The sequence below is a fragment of the Cynocephalus volans genome, chromosome 16, assembly GCF_027409185.1.
Source record: "Cynocephalus volans isolate mCynVol1 chromosome 16, mCynVol1.pri, whole genome shotgun sequence".
Lineage (NCBI taxonomy): Eukaryota > Metazoa > Chordata > Mammalia > Dermoptera > Cynocephalidae > Cynocephalus > Cynocephalus volans.
In genome coordinates, this window is record NC_084475.1 from 3,961,415 (window position 1) to 3,987,691 (window position 26,277).

The 26,277-nt window shown below is 35.5% G+C and overlaps 1 protein-coding gene across 3 annotated transcripts in view; it reads left to right on the forward strand.

Annotated features, from left to right (window-relative positions):
- Nucleotides 1–26,277, forward strand: part of HELZ (helicase with zinc finger) — a 140,687-nt gene that overhangs the window by 35,031 nt on the left and 79,379 nt on the right. For all 3 annotated transcript variants that reach the window (XM_063080739.1, XM_063080740.1, XM_063080741.1), the window contains exons 8-13: nt 3,014–3,065; nt 4,600–4,675; nt 6,768–6,966; nt 7,431–7,538; nt 8,546–8,843; nt 17,107–17,374. In XM_063080739.1, the coding sequence (XP_062936809.1) occupies nt 3,014–3,065; nt 4,600–4,675; nt 6,768–6,966; nt 7,431–7,538; nt 8,546–8,843; nt 17,107–17,374 (1,001 nt within the window). The remainder of the gene's footprint in view (nt 1–3,013; nt 3,066–4,599; nt 4,676–6,767; nt 6,967–7,430; nt 7,539–8,545; nt 8,844–17,106; nt 17,375–26,277) is intronic.

Genomic DNA, 26,277 nt, shown 5'->3' on the forward strand with positions numbered 1-26,277 from the left:
GGACCCCGTTCCCATTCAAATGTCGTAACATATCCCAGTTCCTACCAACAAACAGTCAGTGAAGACAGTTGTTATGGATCACACAGCTGCATAAAGAAACTACTGCTACTATTAGGCCTTTTATTTAACTGTCATTTTCGTTGTCTTATGTTACTTTACTGTGAATTAATGGAGAATATGTAAGCTCTCATTAGCTTCAAAGCCATTCCTCTTCTTGTATATATGTAGTCTTTTTAATTTCCAAGTAACAATACAATTATGTTTTAGACTTTTAAAATGAGAGCGTAAAATAAAATGACCTTCATTTTATTAAGAATTTTGGCGTTGTTCTTCTCTTTTATTGCCTTGACTGAATTACCAACTTTATACCTGATAATCACACACAAATATATAAAAATTTTATTTCTAATATTTATAATCCTGTTACATGTAAGGCCACAAATATCACTGACTCTTACTTTGACTATACTTTTGAAGAAATGACTCAGATTTTGTTTGTAACTGCTTTTCTATGTAAGCAGAGTAGTATTCTTTTTGGTTAGTGAACTGATATTATTGAAAAAAAATCCATCTAGAAAAAGCTAACGAACAATGCTACCCTTATTTATTATTGTACATGGCATATTTAAAAATAGCAACAATTGGTTATTTAAAGATTGGGCTGAGCTGATATTTAACTTGTAAATGCTAGTGGATAAGAATAAAGGCTTGGAACTAAAGGCTGATTCATGAAAACAAAAACGATAAATATTCTTTAGTAAAATTTAACATATCTAATCAATAGATTTGATTGTGAATTTATAGGAGGTCTAGCAGTGTAATCTTTGGCTGTTTTCCCTGAAGGTGTCAGTACTGACGATCATAAACTAATTGAGTTTGCCCTTCTGTCTTGGGGTCTGTGCACGTAAAAAGATTGTTTAAAAACAAATATAACACCTTGGAACCTAAAAACCAGAGTGGCCAAATACACAGCCAAGTTGGGCTTCTGACTTTCCCAGCCCTTCTGGTGAGATGTGCTGTCCCCAGGTCCCGCCTAGACTGAGAACTGCGGGTCAGCACATGCACGCTTTGCCCGATTGCTGATCAGCTCACATGCTGACGTGGGTGTTTTTCTCTTCCAGCAATTAAAATATTTTAGGCTTTATTTTATGGTGAAAGTATTTTATTCCCATTCTTTTTCTTGGACATTTGGTAAATTTCGTTTGAGGAGTTGTAAAGAGGAGGTACTTTAGAATCTTTATACTTGAAGTGAATTTCTAGCTTTTATATTTTTATATAGTGCGTAAATGGAATTATATTTTAAGGGTTATGGCACATAGACCTTGCTTATAGAATTTAAAAAGATCTTTTAATTAATTTTTTTGTGTGTGAAGCACAGAGTACTTGTAATATGAATAATTATTCTGATTAATAAATAGCTTGACTGAGAAACAGTATTCCTATAGAAACAATATTGCAGTGATTTAGTTCTAACCCAACCTAAAAAGCTCAGTTTAATCAACCACATGTAAATTATAGTGATAGTATTGTTTCAGTTATACCCAATTAACATTTGTGACATTCTTTCTATGGTACAAGACATTCCAAATTTCGTCTTGAGATACTGTTTCCTTGTTCTGATTTAGTTTAACATTTACTGAGCACCTGTGGTGTTCAAAGCTCTGGAAAGCTCAGGTATCTTCGAAAAGCAGTCTGGTGGGCCAGTCAGAGATGCACAGAGCTAATGTGCATGCAGGGCAGCCTGTGGTCAGTAGGTGCTGTAATCCAAATACAGGCAGGGAAAGGATTAACACTCTGCAAGGAAGTCATGGAGGCGGGAGTGTGAGAATTGAGTTTCAAGGATGGGGACAGCTAAGGAAAGACCAAGAGGTGACTTGGTACAGGGTGAGATTGGAAAACAGTCAGTTGGTTTAGAGATGAATGAGACAAGTGGTGATGAGGGCTTTACCTAGGATATGGCGGTGGGAGTAGAGAGTACAAGAGTATGAGACAGATATAAGAGACATGCTAGGCCTGCTTGGGCAAGATTTGGAGACTACTCAGAGCAGGAAAGGAGAGGGGTGTTCAATATGGCTTTCAAAATTTTAGTGTGGATTTCTTTGGGGAAGAAGAATCTATTAACTTCAGATAAGGAGCACTGGAGCAGGATCGGGTTTGGGGTAAAGTAGATGAATTTTGCTTTGGGCATATTGTGTTTTAATTGCTTAGGTGATCATCCATCCATCCAGCATTTACTGAGCACTGAGCATTATGTACCAAGATACTCTGGAAGGTGCATCAATCCAGAATGGCAGGTGCAGACTATGGACAAGTCTATACATAGCTGACAGTGATCCAGCATGTAAATTGCTACAGAATAGTTAAGAATAAGTGCTATGGTTGGCACTCAGTTGAAACTGAGGGTGTGGAGCTTGGGGTAAAGTTACAGCCAGAAGTGCAGATTGGGAATTTATTTGTGGAAGTTAGAGTGAGCGGATCCCCAGCCTTGGACTCCAATGTGGGAGAAGGGCTCATCCCAGAGTGAGAAAGGACTTGGTAGGAAGTGCTCCCAGGCCCAGAAGTGGTAGCTCACCACTAGCTATAGGAGAAGAGGCACCTCTGTAGTTGGTCATTTTCTAGGTGTTAAGAAGAGGAGAGTGAAATGAGTAAATGGTTGGAAGCTGCTACCCTGTGGAGTTCAGGACTGGGACTTAGACTTCTCTTCTGCTACCAGCTAGTTTTTACGTAAGCAGTGTCTATCAGTTTCCTTCATAAGGGCCTCACAAGTACGTTTTTCCATATTTGATTGTAGTTTAGCATAGAACAAAGAGCAAAAAGTATCATTTGCAGCAAATTAATGTTATTAAAAATTTCTAAGTATTCAAACCATTTTTTTTTTTAAATGTTTTTATTTTTTGGGTGCTGGCTGGTATAGACCTTTTTTTCATTTAATGTTGAAAATGTCCAAATTTTTAATTAAACATCAATTAGTTATTTCTTGTTTTAAAAATGTCTTTCATTTGAAAAATTGCAGACAGCAACTAGTAACGTCCTCTCTGGATATCGCATGGAAGACTTAGATGACGGTAAGTACCAAACTCTGTAACTTCTGGTAGCTGTGATTTCAGGCTTTGCCTTTTTTATTGATTATTGGGGGGGAAATTTATTGAATTACAGTACATGTAAGTGAAGATGTAGGAGAGAATATATCTTTTTTTTTTTTAATCTTTTTGCCGCTGGCCAGTACTGAGATCTGAACCCTTGACTGTGGTGTTACCAGCACCACATTCTATGGAGCGAGCTAACTGGCCAGCTTGTAGGAGAGGATATAAAAGTTTAATTTTAAGAAGTAGGTGTGGATGAAAGCAATTTTTTCCCTGTCACCTTTTCATAGCATAATAGAGTAATGGAGGTAGGAGGTAACTTGGAGGTCATGTAGTTAATCTTCTTGCCTCCATGTAGGACTAAATTTAAACCTTATTCTTAGCAATCCATAGAGGGAGGACTTTTCTTCTCTTTCTATCTGTCCTAGACTAGTACAGTTATTACTCTTTGGAAGTTATGATCTGTCAACTGAGTTGTTCCTGCCCTAATTAAAGTCCGTGATCTCCTGTCTTCTCTTCTTGCCAGAGGAAAGGGAAGACACCAGCGTTCATTGAGTGTATGCTCAATGCCATACTGTGGTAGTGGCTTTCACAAAACATGTAGTGACTTCTCAGAGTCCTTCTCCATCTTTTTGATAGGTGATGAAACTGTTACTTATTAAGGTTTAGTATTTTCCCTAAAGTCTTACAGCTAGTAACGGATGAAGCACAGCTTTAAACTCAACCTGGCTAAATATCTTTTTTTTTTTTCTTTTTGGGGGGAGCACAGTGACTAGTCAGGAAATAGAAAGTGGCTATAAGGCCTTCAAAAACTTGTTGCTGCTCAGCCTCTAGGGCTCTAGGCTTTTCTCTCTTAAGCCTTATTTTTCTTGGCTTATTAGAAACCTCTTATCTAAATGAATCAAAGCTCATTGTATTCAAAAGTAAACAAATGTTATTTTTTAGCTCATCTCAAAATTCAACTTTTTGAACTTTATTTCGGTTATAGAAAAGGATTGCATTATACAGTGACTGACAGTGACACGTGTCAGACAAGTCCTAAGGAACATGGATGATAATGTGGAGCTCCTCCTCACTTACTACACAGTAGTAGAATTTGTTATGTAAGATTTCCTTCCACGATTAATAACTGTTTTATTCCTGAAGGAATTCCTAATAGAGATACATCTCATGCTTAAGCAATGACAAGCATGCCTACTTCCTCCCTTGAATTGTTAAGGAAGAGATTGTACTGGAAAGATGTCCACCAGTTGCTAGGGCAGAGTCAGTGTCACCAGCTTGATTAAGGGATTTAACTGCTGGGTAACTGCCTCTTCAGTAATTTCTACATTTCATTTAGTTGATTTAACTCGGTTGATTGATAGATTACTTTTTTGATAGATGCAAGGATGTCACGTCATTTTTTACATCATCTGGGATGATGTGTGTGGAGGGATTATAGCATTTCTTACACATTAAAATATCAGAATTACTAGCTAGCCTCAAATGATAAGACTATATCCTGATTACTCCCTAGGGTCTTGTAATGGTTGGCATTTCCGCCCACCACCTAGGGGAATCACAAGCAGCGAGGAATATACTTTGTGTAAAAGGTAATGTGAAATTTTTTTTTTTTTTAAAACCAATGACATGTCTTTGCTGAAAGGATAGATGATTTCCCTTCACTGTTTGAAAAGCAGTAGTTCAGATTTAAAGAAGGTGATATGTGAAGGAAGGACAGTGTAATCATTGAGTAAAGTGGTTTATTTTCAATTTGAAACGGAAGCCATAAAAGTCATTGTCATTATGTGGTAAAAGTCAAAACTATATTGATGAGTCATCTTTTTAAAATTGCAAACAACAGTGATCTAAATAAATGCAAGTTTGTTAAGACCTTGTTCAGAAGTCTTTTATAATACCAGTTGTATTATTATGGCTTAACTAAGTTGCTGGTCTCTTCCTAACGTGAGGTTTATTTTACTAGGTTATGGTGATAGAGGTTGAAATTACTTTATGGATGTTGAAATTACTCCAATGTTCTGAAAATTGAAGTAGAGCATAAAATAAAGAAGTGTTAAATTATTTTAATAATTTTTTGAAAAATATCTATTATCTTCATGTAATCCTAATATAGAATTTATGAGTAATTTATATTTGAAAGACTATTCTTTCAAAATTTAATAATTATGTGTTAATGTGGAAAGAATTCTTAAAGTCACACTTAAAGAAGGTGAACTTTTCATTTCCTTTTATAAGAACTAGTAATTAGTGGGATTTTAGATATAAATTCTCACTACTCTAGATTGCTTTTCATAATGAAGGAAATTCGATATGTATTTTTGATGATGAATAGTCAAAATACAGATTTGATTTTGTAGTAGAAATAAGGAAACTAAGTAGTAAATATTGAAAATCCCAGTGGTATCATTGTGTAGAAGAGTTAGAACACAATGCTATGAAAAGGAAATATGAGAAGATTTATAGTCCAGATAATAATATGAAACCCTCACTTTTTTAGGGGAATAATTTAAAGCAAAGCAATAGGAAGACAAAGAAATATTGAGCTCCATAAGAAATACTTAAAAGACATAAATACATGATTTTAAATATATCTTCTGAAGCATAAGAGAATTTAATAAATAGTACAATTTTAAGTTCAAGTATTTTGTTGTACCATCAGGAAAAGCTTTAAAAACATTTACCTTTTCAGATATAGTGAGCCATTTGATAAATGTGTTGCGGTTCATTTGGTATTTCTGACTATCCGTATTTTTCCAGTTGAAAAATTTTCCATGATAACATCTCTCTTGTCTCCATTTTGCTATTTATATCTTAATTTTGATTTTTTCTCTCTGAAGATTTTTATCAATTTTTTAATATTTTCATTGATTTAAAAACTGGCTTTACCCATAATTTCGCAGGGTAAAAAATATTCATGACCAAAGTCTTTTATTTTTGTCTGTTTTGGGCCACTGAATTGTCAATTGAATTTTCTGAGTCATAAACACTAGGAAATCATTGATTCTGTATCCTTTAAAATGAACATTTATGAATTTACCCCTGGAAGAATTTAATATGACTGTTGAGTAAATTTGTGACTCTAAAGTAAAACTTTTATTTTAAATTTATTTAAAACTTCAAGCACAATACAGCCATATTTTAAGTGAAATATAGGTAGTAGTAATGTAGAAGAGTGAAAGTACTACATTTGAAGGTGAAAAGTAAAAGCCTTAAAACAATAATTTATATTTTAATTTTTTTGAATGAAATTCCCATATGTGGAAAATTTTCTTTAAGTTGTATCATTTTGGGAAGTACTTGCATGTGAGCTGCTAATCCACTTGATGTCAGTGTTGCTTTAAACAAATTCTGTTCTAAGAGCAATTGTTTAATAGAGTCCTTATATCACAAAGGAAACTACTTTTCAATGCCTTCCCCCCCCCCCCCCCCCGCAGGGGATGGGGAGTGGGCATGAAGATGTTATGCTTTAGGACTCCCTTATTCCAAAGAAAGAGGTCACTGAATATAGGGAGTTGATGTTTTGATTAGCTGTTGTAAATGTTCTCTAAACCTTTTAAATATGGCCTTTCAGAAGATGAAGTTTTGTTTTTGTTATTGAAGAAGTCAGAGGGCAAATGCTGGATATTTATCTTTTAAATGGTTCAACAAAGTGTATGATAAAACAGTCTTTCCTATTCTACTTAGATTTTTAGAGCAAGGAATCTGTAGGTATGGTGCCCAGTGTACTTCAGCACATTCCCAGGAAGAACTAGCAGAATGGCAGAAAAGATATGCTTCACGATTGATAAAATTGAAACAGCAAAACGAGAATAAACAGCTCTCAGGCAGTTACATGGAAACCCTGATAGAAAAATGGATGAATTCATTATCTCCTGAGAAAGTGGTGAGGAACATAAACTACATTTTTTTGGTTTGTTTTAAACAATGAACTTGTTTGAGTCTTGACCTTTATTATGTACTGTATTTTGGTTTATTTTCTTATCTTCTATGCAAAGAACTTGATTCTGATAAAATGATGTTTGTAGTAGCAAAAGTAGACCCATTTGTTAAAATAAAGAGCATAACTAAGCCATTTGTTTGGAGATTTTGCCCTACTGTATTAATAACCATCATTAAGGCAGTTTTTGACTGCTGTTTTTTGGTGGTTCTTATTTTTTTGGTTGTTGTTATTTTTGCTTTATTATATTTTGTTCTTATAAAGACAACTGAAAATAAATGTGTAAAATACCTTGCTTGGAAGACAGTTTCATCAGCATCTTTACTATTAATATTTTATTTACCATGCTAAAAGGTTTTGTTTGTGCTTTTAGCAATAAAAACATAATATTGATTGCTCTCTGTTTTCAGCTTAGTGAATGTATAGAAGGAGTAAAAGTAGAGCATAATCCTGACCTGTCGGTTACTGTCAACACCAAAAAATCTCACCAGACTTGGACTTTTGCTCTCACTTGTAAGGTAGGAATTTTGTGCTAATTAAAAGATATAAATTTTGTTCAATTTTCTCAAAGCTTTTTTGGATGTTTAAACATCTGTGTTAAAAGAGCGTTGCAAATGTTTTAATCTGAGTACATTTTATGTAGATTCTATCTTGTGCTAAGTATATTTCTATATTTCCATCATTAAAAGTGCAATTTTCTTTTTTGACTTTGATATAAGATCTTTGTAGATGTTTAGGATGCTTTCTTATTTATTTATTTATTTGGTAAAGGGGTCTTTGACTTGTCTTCTAAACTTGGAACATAGGATGGGGTTCATGGCTTATGATTAACTATTTAAAATTGATGGTTTAATCTGGTGGTTTCAAGATTTTTAAATAATGACAAGTTATTTTTATATTTGATTTGATAAAATCACGAATGTAACAATGGGTTTTTCATGAGACATTTTCTGTAGTGCTTCCCATCTTAAATTATAATAGTCAAAGCTTAAGATGGCAAAGTCAAAAATTTCTCTGAATATGTTCAGTAGAAAAGTTTTGTGTTCTTTTTGGTAGTAGTGTTTCTTCCGCTGTACCACTTATATATTGACATAAAAAAAAAAAATCTAAGAACATTTAGCTTCAGCCTTGAACCCAATCCAGTGCTTTCAGAGGTAACTGCCCGCCTATGTAGGCTTCATACTTGAGGCTACATAAAACATTTTTAGGTGAAAGGTATGGAAAGTTGGAGGTTGATGATTATACAGGGTGATAGCTTTTGCCACAATGAAAGATGAACATGTCACAGAAAGAGCAGGGAGGCTAGTGATGTAGCATAAATATATAATTTTAACAACTGTTTTTTTTAACCATTCTGATTTTTTTCTTAAATGGCTAATGAGCACAATTTGTATTTTTAACATAATATCTTAGAAGCATGGGAAAGTAAATCCCTTACGGAAATATTTTCATTGAAGAGCCCAATTACATACAATCGGATTTTTCACCCCCTTGTACTCAATGAATTATTTTAACTTCCTTGTAGCCTGCAAGAATGCTGTATCGTGTAGCATTGCTTTATGATGCTCATCGTCCTCATTTTAGTATCATTGCAATATCTGCCGGAGATAGGACTACCCAGGTATCACAAGAAGTCCCCGAAAACTGTCAAGAATGGATAGGAGGAAAGATGGCCCAAAATGGATTAGATCATTACGTGTATAAAGTCGGGATAGCATTTAACACAGAAATATTTGGAACTTTTCGCCAAACCATAGTTTTCGACTTTGGATTGGAACCAGTACTCATGCAAAGAGTAATGATTGATGCAGCTTCTACAGAAGGTAATATTTAGACTTTTTTCCCCTGATACGATGTATTAAAAGGCAACATTAAAAGATATGTATTGGCCCCCAAATATTCCATGGATAGGGAGGGAATAATAAGGAAAAAAATCCCAAGTTAATTGACTTATTTACTGTGTAATAGGCTTAGAATGGTTCACATTGTGCCCATATCTCTTCATATAGTAAACAGGCAAAGTTTGCTCTGAGGTTCCCCAAACTTGTATGAGTAGATGATCAGGTCTGTTTTGGTCTACCAATCTCATTTTAAAGTAAGATGATTTTATCACAGTAAAATCTTTCAATATTAGTTTTGGTAGAATATCATTTTAATGGTAATTGTGTATATACCTACAATGTCTATTTCCATGTCCTTCTGACTGTCTAACTTTGCTGGTATTAGTACATTATCTGAATGAAAAGTGCTAAGTATAAGCCTTCAGAAGTCATTTTGTACATTCACTAGTGTTAAGGAGACTAAGGTGCCTTTAATAGGATCTGTTCAGTGTTCTTGGGAAGAGGTCCCTGGTTTCAACATGTAAGCACCTGCAGAAGATGATGAATTACTTTGTACATTGTCATATTACTGCCTATACCTAAATTTTATGCCAAGATCCAACAGGACAAGGAAAGGGCATGTTAGCCCACATTTTTTTGGCTCTTGGTTGGATTTATCGGTGCTTTATTTTATTTAATAATCACTAAATATTTATTTGACAAGCACTTCATATAGCACAGCTGTATGAAACTTGCTGCGGTATTGACTATAACTAACCATATTTCGGAGGATGTTTTTCACTGTGCATTACAATGGCCCATTCATTAGAACCTAGAGGTAGTTTTTTTCATGAGCAAATGCTAGGATTTTATTTTTTGGATACAGTGAACAGCTGGAATTGGTCTGTCTCCATCTTTACTTTAGCTGCTAGTAAGGTTAAAGCAACATTTGTGACCAAATTAGGTGATATCTTCTTACATGTGTGCTATTACCCAGACTTCATTTTGCCCTTATTTCCCACTTAGTTTGATCTCTTTTACCTGTTTTTATTCTGTTGTATGTATCTTTGTCATCTTCTCAGTGTTCTTTGGAATCAGAATAAGTTAATCTCCGTAGCCAAACAGATATGATAGTTAACAAAATAAAGTATTTGGGGCTGGCCAGTTAGCTCACTTGGTTAGAGCATGGTGTTATAACAAGTTCAAGGATCAGATCCCCATACCAGTCAGCCACCAAAAAAAAAGAAAAGAAAAGAAAGTATTTGGTTTGTATCTACTAGAGTAGGAGTTGGTAAATTCTTTCTTCAGGGGGTCAGATAGTAAACATTTTAGGTGTTGCAGGGCAGATAGTCTCTGTTGCAACTGCTCAGCTTTGCATTGTGTAAACGAATGGGTGTGACTGTGTCCTGATAAAACTTGATTTTCAAAAACAGCAGTGGGCTGGATTTGGCCTGCATGCTGTAGTTTGCCTACCCCTGTGCTAGTAAGTTGCTTTTAGAGACCAGAACTTGAGAACTACTAAGAAGCACCCTTTTTAAATCATAAAGAGAGACTGATATGCATCTGTTCCCAAATATAGTTATAAAAGGATATCCTTGGCTTACATGTGAGTAGTATTTTAAAAGTTTGCTTTTAGATTGGGGGTTTGTAACTCCTGACTCATTTTCCCGTAGAAATAGCTTTGTAAGTGTTGTCAAGGATCCGTACTAGTTAATAAAAACCTATTTAATTAACTAAATAAAATGTTAAATGTCTGCGATAAAAAGTAAAGGAAAATGGCACTGTTAAAACATGATAATGAGAGAAGATAGAGATAAAGAGGACTTCAGAGCACTTTCATGGACTTAAGAATTGTGAGGGTACTTTGATTACTTTTATCTCAGATGTGTGCTACTTTGCCAGTTGGAGAAAAAGAGCAGTGGACAAAATTCAGAGTCAAATCCTGATTTTCTGCTTATTATCTGTGTGACCCTGGGCAGCGTACTTAATGTCTCTGAGCTTCATGGGGAAACATCTGTAAAATGGATCTAGTAATATCTGTCTTAGAGAATTATGAGAACTAGAAATAAGCCTTGCACAACATCAGGCTCATAGGAGGCATGAGGTAAATAGTAGCTATTATTTTTATCATTAGCTATGGTTAGGATAATTTCTGGCTTAACCACTGAATGAAGAAAGTAGGAAGAAAGAGGGGTTTTGCCTTTTTTTTTTTTTTTTAAATGAGGACTGGGACTAGGGTGCTAGCAGGGGGCTAAAAGCATATCTACATACCCAAGCTCTTAGGGCCATAGCACCTGCAGATGGCAGGGGAGAATACCATGTAGTGGTTTTGAAAGAGAAGTTGTACAAGATGACTGAGTCCTGAGCCTGGTAACTGGAAGAAATAAGGAGGCTCCTTCCTGATGTTTCCAATATATCAGTTTGAAAATATAAATACATTTCATTCAGATATGTAGAGGGAATTAATACACACAATGATTCCCTCCCCCATTTTTTTATAATGCTATGCCCTCCCCATTTCTATAATACTATTCTCTTTTTTAGTGACCTCTTTGTAATATGGTATCTTTGCCTGTTTTCCATTAAGTAAGATTTTATCTTTAAGTAGTTGTATTATGGAAAATAATTTTTAAAAATTAAGCATTTTCTTGAATTAATTTGGAAACCTTAAAAGAATTTCACATGGTAAAATTTGTTTTTCAAGGACAGAAGAAAAATAAATATCCCAAGAGAACAATATAAAATGTACAAAATGTATTTTCTGATATAAAGGCTGAAGTTAGAGGTCTGAGGAAAGAACAAGGTGCATGTAAATGGAATCCAAGTCTTGAAGAACATCAGAAAGGGAATGTTCAAGTTCTTGTACATCCTGGCTGTTCAAGTTAGCGTACAACCATTTTGGTCTTCCTACTAAAGCTGATTTTATTGTTATTATTTTTAAAAATTATTTCGAATATTATAAAAAGAAAAACTTAAATCCAGGTTTAGGCAAGCTAGATGACATTTTGCTAACTTTTTTTTTGGTCGTTACTCAAATTAGCTGAACTGTTGTGCTAATTTTTAGTTCTTTGATAATTTTCCTACTCTTAAAAATGATATCATTGAACATCGTACTGTTTTTAAGTTCTTGAAATTTTTATTACATGACTACTTTTGTTTCAGTGTGATTGTGTAGAGAGTCCTAACAGAATTCTGGAGAAATGAAAATAGGATGCTTCTATCTTAGTACTAATGTTTTTGATTATTACGGCAGAGTTCTTGTCAGCAAGAAATTTGAGGGCAAAAGGTTTGTTTATATCAAATCATCCTTTTATAAAACATTCTGAGACAATAAAAATGTAAAATGGCAGTGTCCTGTTTTATATCTTTTCCTGGAATACTTGTGTAGACAACATTCAGAGACATTGAGAGCAAGGTAACTGTTTTGTTAAATAGTGACAATGTGACAGCCTGCCTAATTTGGCCTCTAGCCTTAGCCAATTCATTTTTGGATTTTCATTGGCCTGGAACTAGGAGAAAAGTGTCATTCCAGGTACCAGGTGGCCAAATGCAGTTGGGAATTGAATTAGGTGTGGGCTGTATCATATTTCCATACATGATAATACTATAAAGTATAATATAAATTGATTTCTGTACACACAAAGTGTGTGATAGTGTGAAAGTGGAATTCGAATGGGAATTTTCTTTATTCTTATCTCTTCTTCCATTTGATTGGCTGTTCCTTGTTTAAGCAAGTTTTTGCCCTTAAATTAATGCTGGAAACATGTATTTCTCTTCCATAAAGTTATAAATTTGGACCATGCTGGGCCATCTATTAGCTCAATGTTTCCTAAACTGTGTTCCACTGAAGTTAATAGTAGCACCTATGGTAAAGAGTTCCATTACAATTAGGTTTGGAAATGCTACATGCTTTATTTCCCTCTTAGAGAGTCAAGGTGCACCTCAGTGTCTGTCAAACTGATTTGAACATGGGACTTAGTTATATTAATGTATTACTCATTGAAACTTAAAATCCAGTAATGTAGCAGACATTTATATTTCTCTAATTCATTGTTCAGTATTGAACTAAAACTCCTCCTATAGTTAATTCAAATTTGAATTGTGGGGGAAAAAACTCCATAGGTTTTTCTTACAATATTGTCATGATACCTAAAGCATCCAGACCTTTTCTATTTGTAGGCTATGTTGAATTTTTGTTTCTCTAGTCATTATATGGAAGTCCTGCAAACTGTTAAGGAAATGTGTATAACTTTAACTTTGCTTTTTTCAGTTTTTTCCCTTATTGATGAGATTCACGTTCAGAAAAAGATACTGTACTGCAAAATTTTTTTGGACTAAAGATATGCCTCTCAAAAATGTGCAGCAAAAGGCATCTACAAAGGAAGGAAGTTTTCTTCTTGCTCAGAAAACAAACTGCATTGTACCCTTTATATCGCAACTTCGATTAATGGAAAATTTTTACTTGACAAAATTGATTTAGAATTCTGTTTTGAATGTCTGGGAGCAGCATGATGAAAATTAACTCTTATTTTTAAATCTGAAAACTTGATATTATACATTCCTCTACTTTGAGTCTAGAAGTATATGTTAACATAATATTAACATTTAGTATGACTTAAAAATTATTCCCAACTCCCAAAGTTGTTGGTAAAATAAGAACATGTTATATGTTTATATCTATGTAATATTATGTGATCAGAAAAGTAATGGAAAATAGATTTAAAAAATAGTTTGTCAATAAAAGATCAACGCATGAATAGAAGCATGTAAAAATATGAAGTGTTCTTTATGCATTACTCTGCTGTTTTAACTTTTTGTTAGCCTCTTGAAGAGAAAGGAAACAAGGACAGACAACACGGACAAGCCAAGAGATATTCATCTTGCTTCTGCGTAGCAGTTTTGGTTAAAGAAAGGATAACTGAAATGGATAGCTGAAGTGGTGGTTTGGGATTACTTTGAGATTTTATTTTACTGTTTATTTGGATAGTCAAGTCTTATAAAGCTGCAGACCAAAATATTTTCTAGGGAAGAGTGTGGTATCTGATTTTGGAATTGGGAGGCATTTCATCTCATTCTCTTTAAGTACTGCACGAATATAGCTGTTTTTAATAAATCTCATATTGAATACCCATTTATTGCATGCCTCCTATGTGTCAGCCCTTGCTTAAAACACTAGATTTTTTTTCCTCTTACTTTCTTCTTATCCACTCTCCAGGTCCTATTAAAGGTATTTTTCAAGTCTGCTTTACTACATACTTGAAGACAAAGTAAATCTATCCTTTGGATGCTTTATTAGAGTAGTAATGTGGCTGGCACAAGAGCACTGCTATTCTCAGTATCAGAAGGGCGAGGGAAGTTGGGAAGTGTATCTTGTGACAGACTAGTTATTTCGGCCTTGAATTCTATTTTTGACAGTAGCAGCCCTTTCCTTATGTATCTTCAAAAGGTATTTTCTAATTATCTTCAACTTTTTCTTATGGATTTCTCTTATATAATTCTTGCTTACCATATCTCAGGGTAACAAATTCCATAGGTTTATAATTTCTGTCAGATTTGCTTTGAGATTTATTATTATAGGAGTTGGTTAAGTCAATGTGAAACTCTCCCTACATGGTTTTATAAATATTGATCCTAATCTGTTCACTTTCCATCTTTCTAGAGTATTTTTGACTTTAGCCTAGTGTAGGTTTAAGAAAGTGCATAAGGATGAAGTGGCTCAGGCTGCCCTGAGTTGTGGGTGTCCGGGCGAGATGTTTGCAGTTACGCATGTGTTGCAGGTGGGGATAGCAGCGAGCCCCAGGAGTAGTTATGTCCAGTGTCCCCATGGAGGGACATTACCTCCCTCCTCTATTTAAAGAGGCACTCTTGAGACCTAATGACCTTTAAGCTCTGTAAGTTAAGTGGGTCATTAAACAGGTTTAATAAGTTTCTTCTTACAGGTGAGAGGAGTGGAGGCAGAAGTTTGACTGAAGTTCAGATGAAGTAGGGAAAGAGAAGTCGTTTTTACAAAACGCATCCTTAGTAGTTACTGGCCATGGTTTTTTTTTTTGAAATCTGAGTTAATGACTTAAATCAGTAGTTTTACAAACTTTTCGATGGTGGCACACGTGGATTTTTTTCAGGATTCTTTATTCTCCCCTAGCTTTTCCCTCCCCTGTACTATGTATATAGTCATTCAAAAAAAGGGAATAAAATTTAACATTGTTTGGGAATAGTTTTGAAACTGTGCTACCTTCTGAAGACATTCTTCAGAGTTTCATAAAATCAGGGTATAGGAATTACAGTACTATACAGATAGAATGAGAAAAACAAATACTATTGCTTATATACTTTTTCTAAAAAGCCTGAATACTTCTAGCCCGGAGTAGAAAGACTCTCTATAATTCGGTTTGCATATTAAATAGGTGATACAAAAAGCTTTTTCAGAGGAAAGTGCTAGTGTTTTAGGTTGGTTATTGTCCCAGCTACTTAAACATTAGTTAGGAATAACTAGTGACTTTTTAAAGTGTGTGAACATAATATTGATCTCACATAGTCTGAATTAATTTAATTTAAGTAAAGTAAAATTTAAAATAAAATTGTGAAGTATAATTCTCCCACCCCAAAGAGTAATTAGACATTCTTTTACTACATACTGAATAAATTCTTCAATATTAGGTAGATTAAGTTTTTATTTATTTTTTAAGAGCTGGTTATTTGGTTTGTCTCTATAACATTGCTATTTCTCTTTTTGGCTTTTGAATTAAGGATGAAAATTATGTACACCTTTGCTATTTTGATTATAATAAACATCTGTTCTTTAGTGGTGGTAATTTGTTTTAGGAGTGTTGGCATCTGTATAACTTAAATACTTTTGTAGCTATGATCTAATGAATTGGGCAGGGCTCAATTTTAGAGTGATTTAGGAAGAAATGTGGTTAGTTTACTTTAGGAAACTTCTCTTTGTAAGGTTATTGCAAAAACGGACAATTAATCAAGAGCATTTTAAAAGTGCAAAGTTTTAATGAGCAGATCATCTTTACATCTTGATAATTATAGTTGTATTTATGTTGCCATTTGAGAAATAATAAAACTGTCATATAAAAATACCTTTTCAAAGAGGAAAGGTTGGAAATTAGGGCTTTTGTATTTTTGGCTCTTTTTATTAAGATGTTAAGATAGGCTATTTGTTACTATTGAGAAATTTCTCTTGGTGAATAACTATTCTTATATATTTATAATGTATATGTAACATTTAAATGTTGCAAAATTGCTCATTAAGCAAGACATGGCAATTATGGGTGTGTTCTCATTTCAAAGGTAGTTTAGTATAATTTGTCTTTGTACTTTGGAGACTAACTGATCTTTGTCTAAACTTTTTATTATTTCTTTCTAAAATTTTAACTTGAGTTATGAAATCATCTTTCCAATTATGTTAAAGCAGGATCTTGGCCTAATGAGCCAGTAAAGAAACTTTTTTTCCTTTAGTTAAGTTTCATTTTTATAGGTTTATGCACATGTCGCCCAATAGAAAAATAATATGCACTACAGATAGAGTGAGCTGACCCCGTGCTCAGTTTATTATGATGTTTTTGACCCTGTGCTGTTATTGTGCTATATTCTTTTCAGCAATGTCAGAACTTAACAGTCATTCATTTTTCTCATTGTGCCCTACTTACAGTATAATTTAACTGAGACTAAACTGGATTTTTCAGAAAAGACATTTGAATGGCATTGTATCACATTTTAATGAAGAATTAGCAGTGTTTTACATGAGTATTTTCTAAAAGATTTTCATTTGTAGTTAAGTTGACTTTCAGATAGTTTCACTGTACCACACAAGAAAAGGTCTAACCATTCACAGTTTTTTTATCTTCTCTTTTTATAATGGCACTATTATTGGCAGTAGGAGGAGAAAAGTGATTATCACCTGATAAAATTTACATTATGAGGAATTTATCATATCTTCTTCCTGCAAATCAGATTTCTTTTGACTGAAAAGTTCTTAATGTTAATCTGTATTTTTAAAATGTTAATAACTTTCTGGTGTGTCCTAGCCTGATATAAAAATATATATATGTTTTACATTCCTATTAATGTTATTTGTTAAAATAGACCAAAAATTTTCTGATATGGGGAAAATACACTGTCAGTGGGTTTTTGTATTGTTCTGTTTTTAAGACTTTTGGTTCTAGCATATAAAATTTTCTTACCAAAATATGTAATGAATTATTTGAGAAATTTAATGTTGTGTTCCTTTATAAATGTGTTTTTTGTTTCCATTTAGATCTTGAATACCTGATGCATGCAAAACAACAGCTAGTAACCACAGCTAAGCGTTGGGATTCTTCTTCTAAGACTATTATAGATTTTGAACCTAATGAAACTACTGACTTGGAAAAGAGCCTTCTTATCAGATACCAAATTCCTCTCTCTGCTGACCAGCTATTTACCCAGTCCGTTTTAGACAAATCGTTGACCAAGACCAACTATCAGTCAAGGTTGCATGACCTTCTTTATATTGAGGAGATAGCCCAGTATAAAGAAGTCAGCAAGTAAGTTTCTTTAGAAACTCTTCTTTTTTTTTTTTTTTTTAAATCTCCCCTTTAGATGGTATTTTTAATTTTTAAAACAGAGGTATGCCTAATTGAAGATGGGTAGTAAATCAGTTGTTATTCGATAGTTGTATTCTGTCTTTAAATGAAATACTTTTTTCTTAAGGCAAGAACTGTGTTCTGCTCATCTTGGTATCCCTGGTGTTAGCACATAGTTCATTTCCACAAGACCTTACTCAGCATCTGCTAGGGTACAAGCTCTTTGCCATGCTGTGGAAGTAGCAATCAGTGGTTCCTGCTCTTAAAGAGCTTTCAGTCAGTGGTAGTTATAGCAAACACTCAATGAATATTTGTTGAATAGATGTACAAAAACCGAAGGAGACCACATGTTTTGGAAGTTAAGAATGAAATGATTTAGATCTTCATGAAAACCGTTTGACAGTAATAAATAGCTTTATAGCAGTTTATGAATGCTTTAACATATTTTACATTTTATTCATATGCCACAAGTTAAGATCAAGTGCTTACATCAAAAGCTTATTCGAATCATTTTGGGAAAAATAATCTTAGAAATGAAAGTTTAAGTGAAGGAAGATGTTAATGAAATTGCATTTGGTAGTAGCTTTCTACTTTTTATTTTATTTTATTTTATTTTTTTTTAGCTTTCTACTTTTTAGATAAAATGAGGATAAGCCTTAAAAATTGAACTGCAATTATGAGACATTAGTACATTTTTATAGGTAGTTTTCCTTTTAAATACAGCCTAACCAACATATTTTTCTTCTCCAAGCTACCTTATTAGTATCTTATCATTAATATTATTAACAGATACTGAACACTCATTAAGGGTATATTCAGAAAAGTAAGAGTAAGTGACAACTTGAAGATACCTTGTATTATTCTATTTATAGATAAAATGATCTAACTTTTGAAAGTATCTAATTTATAAAATTTACAAAGTCAGATAGAATATATTACTCGTATATTTTTCATTATTCTAAGACTTTAAATCATGGCCCATTGATGGTCTATTAAAAGGCTCCCATCAGTTGTGTCTGTTCTAATGACATAGTTATTAAATAGCAAGGATAGTGGCTTGTATCATGTACATTATTCACATTATTAGTGTACATGTATATTAGTTACATTATCATAGATTTCTTTTCCTTAGGAAAGAACACTATAACAAATCATAAATATTGAGTGAAATAGAGCTTAAAAGCTTACTAGAATCTTGGAGACTATTTTTGAGTATTGTATAAGAAATTAAGAAATTATATATTATATATTTGTTTAATAAGTTATTAAAGTTTATAAATCATTACATTAGCTCAGAATTTACAAGTAAAAAAATAAAGAAGAACTTACAAGTAAAGACCATAAAAGCTTATGGATTGTTATATTAAAAATCTTCTAAAAATGGAAACTTGTCTGAATGGAAAAACGAAGAAACACTACAAAGCTGTGGAGGTCAGATACTGATCAAATGGTTAAAAGTTTACTCTGAGAACACCTTGCAAGGGCTTTCCATGCCGATATAAGAGTATCTAGGAAATATCAGCAATATGAAATGAGCACTAGTGGCAGACTAAGTTGGTTTGATATTTCCAGAGAGCTGTTTGGTAGTGTATATGGAGGACCTGTAGAAAGTCTGAAGCTTCTGGTGTAGTAATTCTATTTATGGGGAGGTGAAGATAAAGACCTCTGTACAGAAATGTTTTTCAAAGAGTAGTGAAGAAAGAGCTGGCCAGTTAGCTCAGCCGGTTAGAGCACGGTGCTGATGACACCAAGGTCAAGAGTTCAAATTCCTGTACTGGTAGCTGCCAAAAAAAAAAAAACAGTAGTGAAGAATAAGTTAAATCAATTATGATATAGCTGTACGATTGAATGTTATGTAATTATTGAAATTATATTCTTGAAGAATTTTTAATATAGTGGAGATGCTAGTTTTAAAACCTTACCTATTGCCATTCTAATTTTGTATGTATATACATTATATATATACACACACACACACACAAACATGTTTTATAAAAATATTGGAAGGAGTTAAAGTGTTCTGGTTGGTGGAATTACAGGTGGTGTCTATGTTATAATAGTTTTTGCTACTTTTGAAATATTCTACCTTGACCACACATTACTCTTATAATAAGAAAAAGCAAACAGAAACATAAAGGAACCTGGCATATCGTCAGTTACAGCCCTTGATGCTCGTGATATAAAAATGTTCTTAGGTGTGGAAAGAAGAGATTATGGTGAGACAGAATGTAGACACTGTGGTAAGACAGTGGTAAGATAGTGTATAGTCTTTTTATAGGAACGTGGGAGCTTTTTCTATTTTTTTAATGTTTAAAATTAAATCATAGTTATAAACTCAAACAGGGATATTTACAAATTGAATGTAAATCCGTAGGATCATTTTTGATGTGTTAAATATGCTTAACTGTACAAGAGGCTTGAAGGATCTTAAAGACAGAAATGATAATTTATTGCTACAAGTCTCACATGTGACAAGTACTTACTGTGCCAGAGAATTTTGGACAATTTCCAGTGATACTCTTACCCAAAAATAACCCTGATGTGAAGGCTGGTAAATTACACTTCTGAATTTGGCTGGCCTGTAAAATTTAGTGACGTACAGTACAGAACTGGTACATGTACAAAGAAGCAAATCCTATTAGTAATTAGAAATCTCAGAGGGTGTCTGTAAGCAGGTAGGCAAGGGACAAATAACAAACATAGATTGTAAAGATTTTCAAAAGTCTTAGACAAAGTTTCATATGCTGCTTAAAAAAGTTCACTTTGTTTTCTCCTTCACCCTTTAAACTTAATAGTTATGTACATTTTAATGTTACCTTGAATTTAATGCACATCTGATTGTTAATTCTTTAAGCACGAATAACATAACCAAGACATATTTAAAAAATGGATTTTGGGGAGGCCTATATGTAGCTACTAACTGTGGTCTAGGGCCGGGCTCAGTGAACCTTTGCTCTAAAGGGCCAAATGGTAACTGTTTCAGGCTTTGTGGACTCCATGCAGTCTCGGTCACATATCTTCTTGGTTTTGTTTTGTTCCTTTGTAAAATTCAGTCATAGTCAAGGGCTATACAAAAACAGTCTAAAGGTTGGATTTGGCCCTTAGGCCATGCTCTAGTGTGTCTTATTGGGTTATCTTGCTTGTCCATTCAATACCAGTCATCAGAATAAACCCAAGTCACCGTTAGAATTGTGAAAAATGTTTTGTTGTGGTCTGAGACCCAGTTTAGAGGTAGAAAACAATGGTGTGCGTAAATGGACTCATCTCTGTAAATGACTTGGACGTGAATTGACAGTAATGTGTGCATATTTCTGTATACACTAAAATATGCTTCTTTGTGACATTGTAGTCAGACCAACACACAATTGTTAGGATATTTCCCAAGGTCCGGAGAGTATATTGGTCATTGATGAACTTTGACAATTTAAGCAGTGATACTAATCATGAAAGTAGTATCAAGGGAATTTATACTGGTTTTTTACATTCTGATGGTAAGTACTTTTACACAGTCATCTTAGCATTCTTTCCTTGAAAGTAGATTGAATGAAAGTTCTTAAGATTAGACAATATATTTGGCTTGAGGCTGCATTTAGTAATCGAGTTTAACCTTTTTTCTTTTTTAAAAGAGATGGTTTTTCAGAGCAGTCTAGAAAAAAAGATTTCTTATATTAAGTTTTAGTGTGAGATGTGTGTAGGGGTAAGGATACTGCTACATTTCATTCCATTTATGTTTTAGAAAATGCTTCAGAGTTCTTTTGAGATACAGTTTTGTTTTGTTTTTGAAATACTTATCCTCAGCCATATGTTCATGTGCGTTCAATAATGATTCTACCTGGAAGTGAAATCTGTTTGATTATAAGAGAACATTTTCAAAAGAAATGGACCTGAAGCTGTTGTGTTCATTCAGCTGTGCCGCGGTATGCCTCATCTGGTTGTTCGTGCCTGGCTTCTCCGAGCTCACAGCTGGCAGGACAGTCTCGTGTGGGGATGAACATTTCATCATTAAGATGGGTGCAGCTTCTGTTGGTTATACCTCAGTACTCTTGCTCTGCTGCAGTAAACCCAGGGGTTGTCTTCTTATTTTGGTTGATTTTTTGTTGTTCTTATAGCGAAATTACATGAAGTGAAATCCACTACATAGCTTTGAAATTTTCTTAAAGTTACAATCAAGAGATATGTTATAATTATTGTGAAAGTTGATAGAGCCATATTCTCATTAGCTAGAAGTGTGGTTTTAGATTCATTGAAAATTCGATTGGCTATTATTCTGCCATTCCCCAAAAGGTTAGGAATTATGTAAGCTTTAATTAAGATTGATTTCAAAATGTGGCATGCAACAGTGGAAAGATGGTTTTTCTTCTTAAGAAATCCCTTTGTTAATAGTGGGATAAATTTTGTATTTTAAGGTATTTCTGAGTTAGTGCATTTCAAAAAATGCATAAGTGCATATTATTTTAATAGTTAAGAGAGATTACTAATATAATATTAGTTTTAGCCTACCAATCTTGTAGAAAAATTAAATATTAGTAGCTGTAACTTCTACTAGCAAGTCTATAATATTTGCATTTTGAAAATGTGATGAATCTTCCGTGGGAAAAGCTGTATTTCTTTGGGTTTTTATTTTCTAGTGTCTCTATCTCAAGAGATTTGTTGCAGGGCACAGCTAAATGTCACGAGAGAAAAAAAAATAAATGTCACAAGAGGATTCTTTGTTGCTCTAAAACTGTGAGGTTAATTTTTCATACCTGCTGAATTGTGATCAAGTGTTCTGGGATGGCGGATTCTAAAATATATATAACAGTGAAACTTTAATATATTGCCTAAGATAGTTGAGAAATATATCACAGGATTTCAAGAATTTGTTAAGGCATAATATAAACTCCTTGAAATGGGATTATGGTGCCTGGAAAAAATCAGATTATTATAAAAAATGTAAAATTAATTTAGTGAACAAAGTATATTAAGTGTGAGGTTCTAGGCTAGTCACTGCTGATTCTAAGGCAAACAATATGTTTCCTTGTCCCCCCCAAATTTGTAATTCAGTAGGGGAGACAGACCCATGAATACAGGGTTATAATACAGTATGATCATCACTCTGCTAGAGGAATGCACAAGTGTCCCATGAGAGAGCCATCTGTGCCACGTCAGTGAGGAGAAAGAGGATAATCAAGTCAAGGAGGGAATCACATTTGCTTTTGGGAGCAGATGGTATTTGAGCTGAGTTTTAAAAAACAATAAGTGTTGTGAGGTTAAGAGGAGGGCACAAGTACTTAGTTAAAGGGAACAGGATATGAGAATAAGAGCATAGAGTTTGAGGGAAGCTGCAAGTTGATCATTATAGTACAATGGAGGGCGTTTGTGTGGTGGGCTGGGTCACGTGAGAGAGAAACCGGCTTCAACCTTATCCTCAGAGCCAGAGGAAGCTGCTTATCATCACACTTGCTCAAAGGTCCTCTGATGGTGCTGTGGAGAATAGGTTTGAGGCAAGAAGTCATGTTAGAAGGTTGTAGTAATCCAAGTTAAAAGTGTTGACACAGATTAATTGGGACAAGGAGAAACTAACAGGGCCATTAGGTGCTAATGGGCTTGGTGATTACATGATGGGGGAATGCAGGCTGGTGAGAGAGACAAGGTCAAGGATGACTTGGTTTCTGGCTTGGACACCTAGGTCCACTGGCCACCTAGGTGCCATTCCCTAAGTTGTATAATACTCGTTCATGGGAGGATTGGCTTGGGGGCCACACTGGGGAGGTCAGATGGTGATTCAGTTTTGCATATACAGAGTTTGAAGGGCATATGAACAAAGGTGTCCAATTTACAGTTGGATTTACAGCCCTGGCTGAGAAATCTGGGGGAGGGTGACTTCTAGTAAGAAGAGGGAAGGGTGGAGATTTTAGGGGCTGGTTGGTGCTTCAATGGAAGATGGAGGAGCAGCTGGAAAGGTAGAAAGAAAACTAGAAGAGTATTACTTTACAGAAGTCATCGGAAGAGGGAGTTTATAGAAAGAGGAGAGTTATTGCATAGTCGGGGGAAAGGTATAAAACAGTATATCACCTTTAGCAACATGTAGGTCCTTTGTGAATCAAGAGTTTCTTGCCCTGTAAGGAGTCTCTTCACTTTGAGAACGTTTTAATGACGTCAAGTCTCACTTATGTTACATAGATAGTAAAAGTAAAGTAAAATTTTAACTTCATTTGAGGAAGCATGAATAGCATAAGGGTTTCTGTTCTTTTTAAAAGCATGTATTTTATTTATAAAAGCAGGTGAACACAGATTATATGTAGCGGGGGGAGTGTTTTGTTTAATTTTCATTTTGAGACATTTTTATGTAAATCCTTAGTGTACATTCCAGTCTTTAAAGAGTCCAACATAACTAGATAACATACAATTTATGTTTCTTTAAATTACCATCCTACTATTCTAGTTTGGATCTAGTGAAATGTGCAGAGAAGAATATATAGTGTGATTTTTAGAAATTCCACATATCCCATATATGTATTAAGCAAATGCTGCTAGAATTCATTTGGTTCTCATATAAAGCCACATTGTTAAATGTTAACTTCAGTATGTATATATGCATCTTTTTGGAACCTTAAGGATTCAATTGTAAACGTGTTTTATTTATTTTGTTTGTTTCTTAAATTCTTTTTTTAAAAAAAATTTTTATTGAATCAAAATTGATTATACATATTTTTGGGGTTCAACATTGAGATATGTTGATCAAATCAATATTACTAGCATATATATTGTTACAAATTGTGATTATTCTTTATGCCCCTTGTCCAATCCCTCCTCATCCTCCTTCTTCTCCCCCTCCCCCCTCTAGTCCCCCTAGATTTCTTCTCTCCCTCTGAAAGAATAGTGGTTACTTTGATTTGCTGCCTAAATGATCTGTCCAGTGGTGAGAGGCATGATCAGGTCCCCCAATACTATCATAGAGCAGATGTCTTTTCCGTCACTATGAAATGGCTCTGTGGAGACAGACATCGTCCTCCTTTCTTTATCTCTGCTGGTGACTGTTCTTGTGTCGTCTCACTCGAATGGCTGGCAGACCATTTGGGTGGTGGTTGTGGCATCTAGCTGCCTTCACGGCAGCCGTGGTTATTGTGGTGGTTGTGGTGGGCCACCCACATGAAGGAGATGTTTTTGGCCTGCTCTGTGGTGCTGGCAGTATGCCTGGTTGTGGACAGTGTCCAATCCCCGGTTCCATGCCCTGGGTCCCCGAGTGGGTCCCGAGGTGCTGGCATGACGTGCCTGGTTGTGGGAGGGGGGACCAGTCCCCTTCTCCATGCCCCAGGTGCCAGGGCAGGCCCCAAGGTGCTGGCATGGGGTACCTAGTTGTGGGAGGAGGGTCTGGTCCCTGGCTACATACTCCAGGTCCCTGTGTGGGCCCCAGGGCACTTGCATAGGGTGCCTGGTTGTGGGAGGGGGTCTGGTCCCCTTCTACATGCCCTGGGTCTAAGGGCAGGTCCCAAGGTGGTGGCACAGAGTGCCTGGTTGTGGGGGGCGTCCGGTCCCCGCTTCATACCCCAGGTCCCCAGGTAGGCCCCAAGGCGCTGGCGTGAGGTGCCTGGTTGTGGGAGGGGGTATTGGTCCCCTTCTCCATGCCTCGGGTCCCCAGCAGGCCCCAAGTCACTGTCATGGCATGCCTGGTTGTGGGAAGGGGGTCCTGTCCCTGGCTGCTAGCTCTGGCTCCCCAGGCAGGGTCCTAGGTATTGGTGGTATGCCAGTATGTGGGAGTGGGGTATGGTCCTTGACTCCAATCCTCAGGTTCCTGAGTGGGGCCTTGAGGTGCTGGCGGTGTGTGTGGTTGTGGGCGGGGGTCCTGCCTCTGGCTCCATGCCTCATATCCCCTGGTGGGCCCCAAGGCATTCATGGTGTGCCTGGGCCAGAACTAAGTTTTTGTCCTTTGCTTGCTTCTGACCCGGGGGAACTTCCTGTGGGAACCAGTACTTGAGCTGTGTGGTTGAGGTAAATTGCTGCTTTGCTGCTGTTTCCCTAGGGAAGGCTTCTTGTGCAGCTCAGGGTTTAATGGTTGACCTTATAGGTACTTCCGGCTCTCCAGATACTCAGTGCACCTGGGTTGTGTAGAAACTCTGATCTGGGCCTGAGTTTTTTTCATCGAACTGCACCCCATGCAGTTCAGCATTCCCAACCAGTCATCTCTGACTGGTCCTGCACTGACTGGGGGGCAGATCAGCTGTCCTTGCTGTGTCCCAGTGTTCTCCCTGGTGGGCCTGTCTCCCCACTTCCTGTGCTCCAAACACTTCCCCTGGGATGGGCCATGTGCTGGTCCCTTATAATGAATGACTCACCGGCTTCTGAGTGGCTCCCCTTTTTCAGCTGTTCTGGCTCCTTGTCCACAGGAACCCTGTTAGTGGTCTTGCTGTCCTGGGGGCCACCAAAGTCCTCTTCTTCCCTTTCGCCTCCAAGTAACTCCATCTGAAGGGCACAGCTGCGGCTTCTGCTGGCTCCTGCCCCGTGCCCTCCAGCATTAAAGCGGCTGCAGCCCGAAACGCTGAGAGCAGTTTTTTCTTTATGGTTTCTCCCACCTTCATGAGTTCCATAGGTCTCTCCTCCTCTTCACCTGAGCTCCAGTGGCCCTAGCTTGGCTGATGTTACATTTTTATAGTTGTAAATTTGTTGATTTGTGGGCGTAAACGTATTTTAGAATGACTACTGGAGCTTGTAAACTTTTATGACTTATTAAAGGTATAAATGCTATCCAGATATGTTATTTTCATTAAATATTTTTATTTCTGTAAAATATTTCTCTATATTTACATAAGTACCCTTATAATTTTGAAACTTTAAAATATATAAATGGATGTTCAAGTTTTTAATATAATATTTTAATTAGAGTA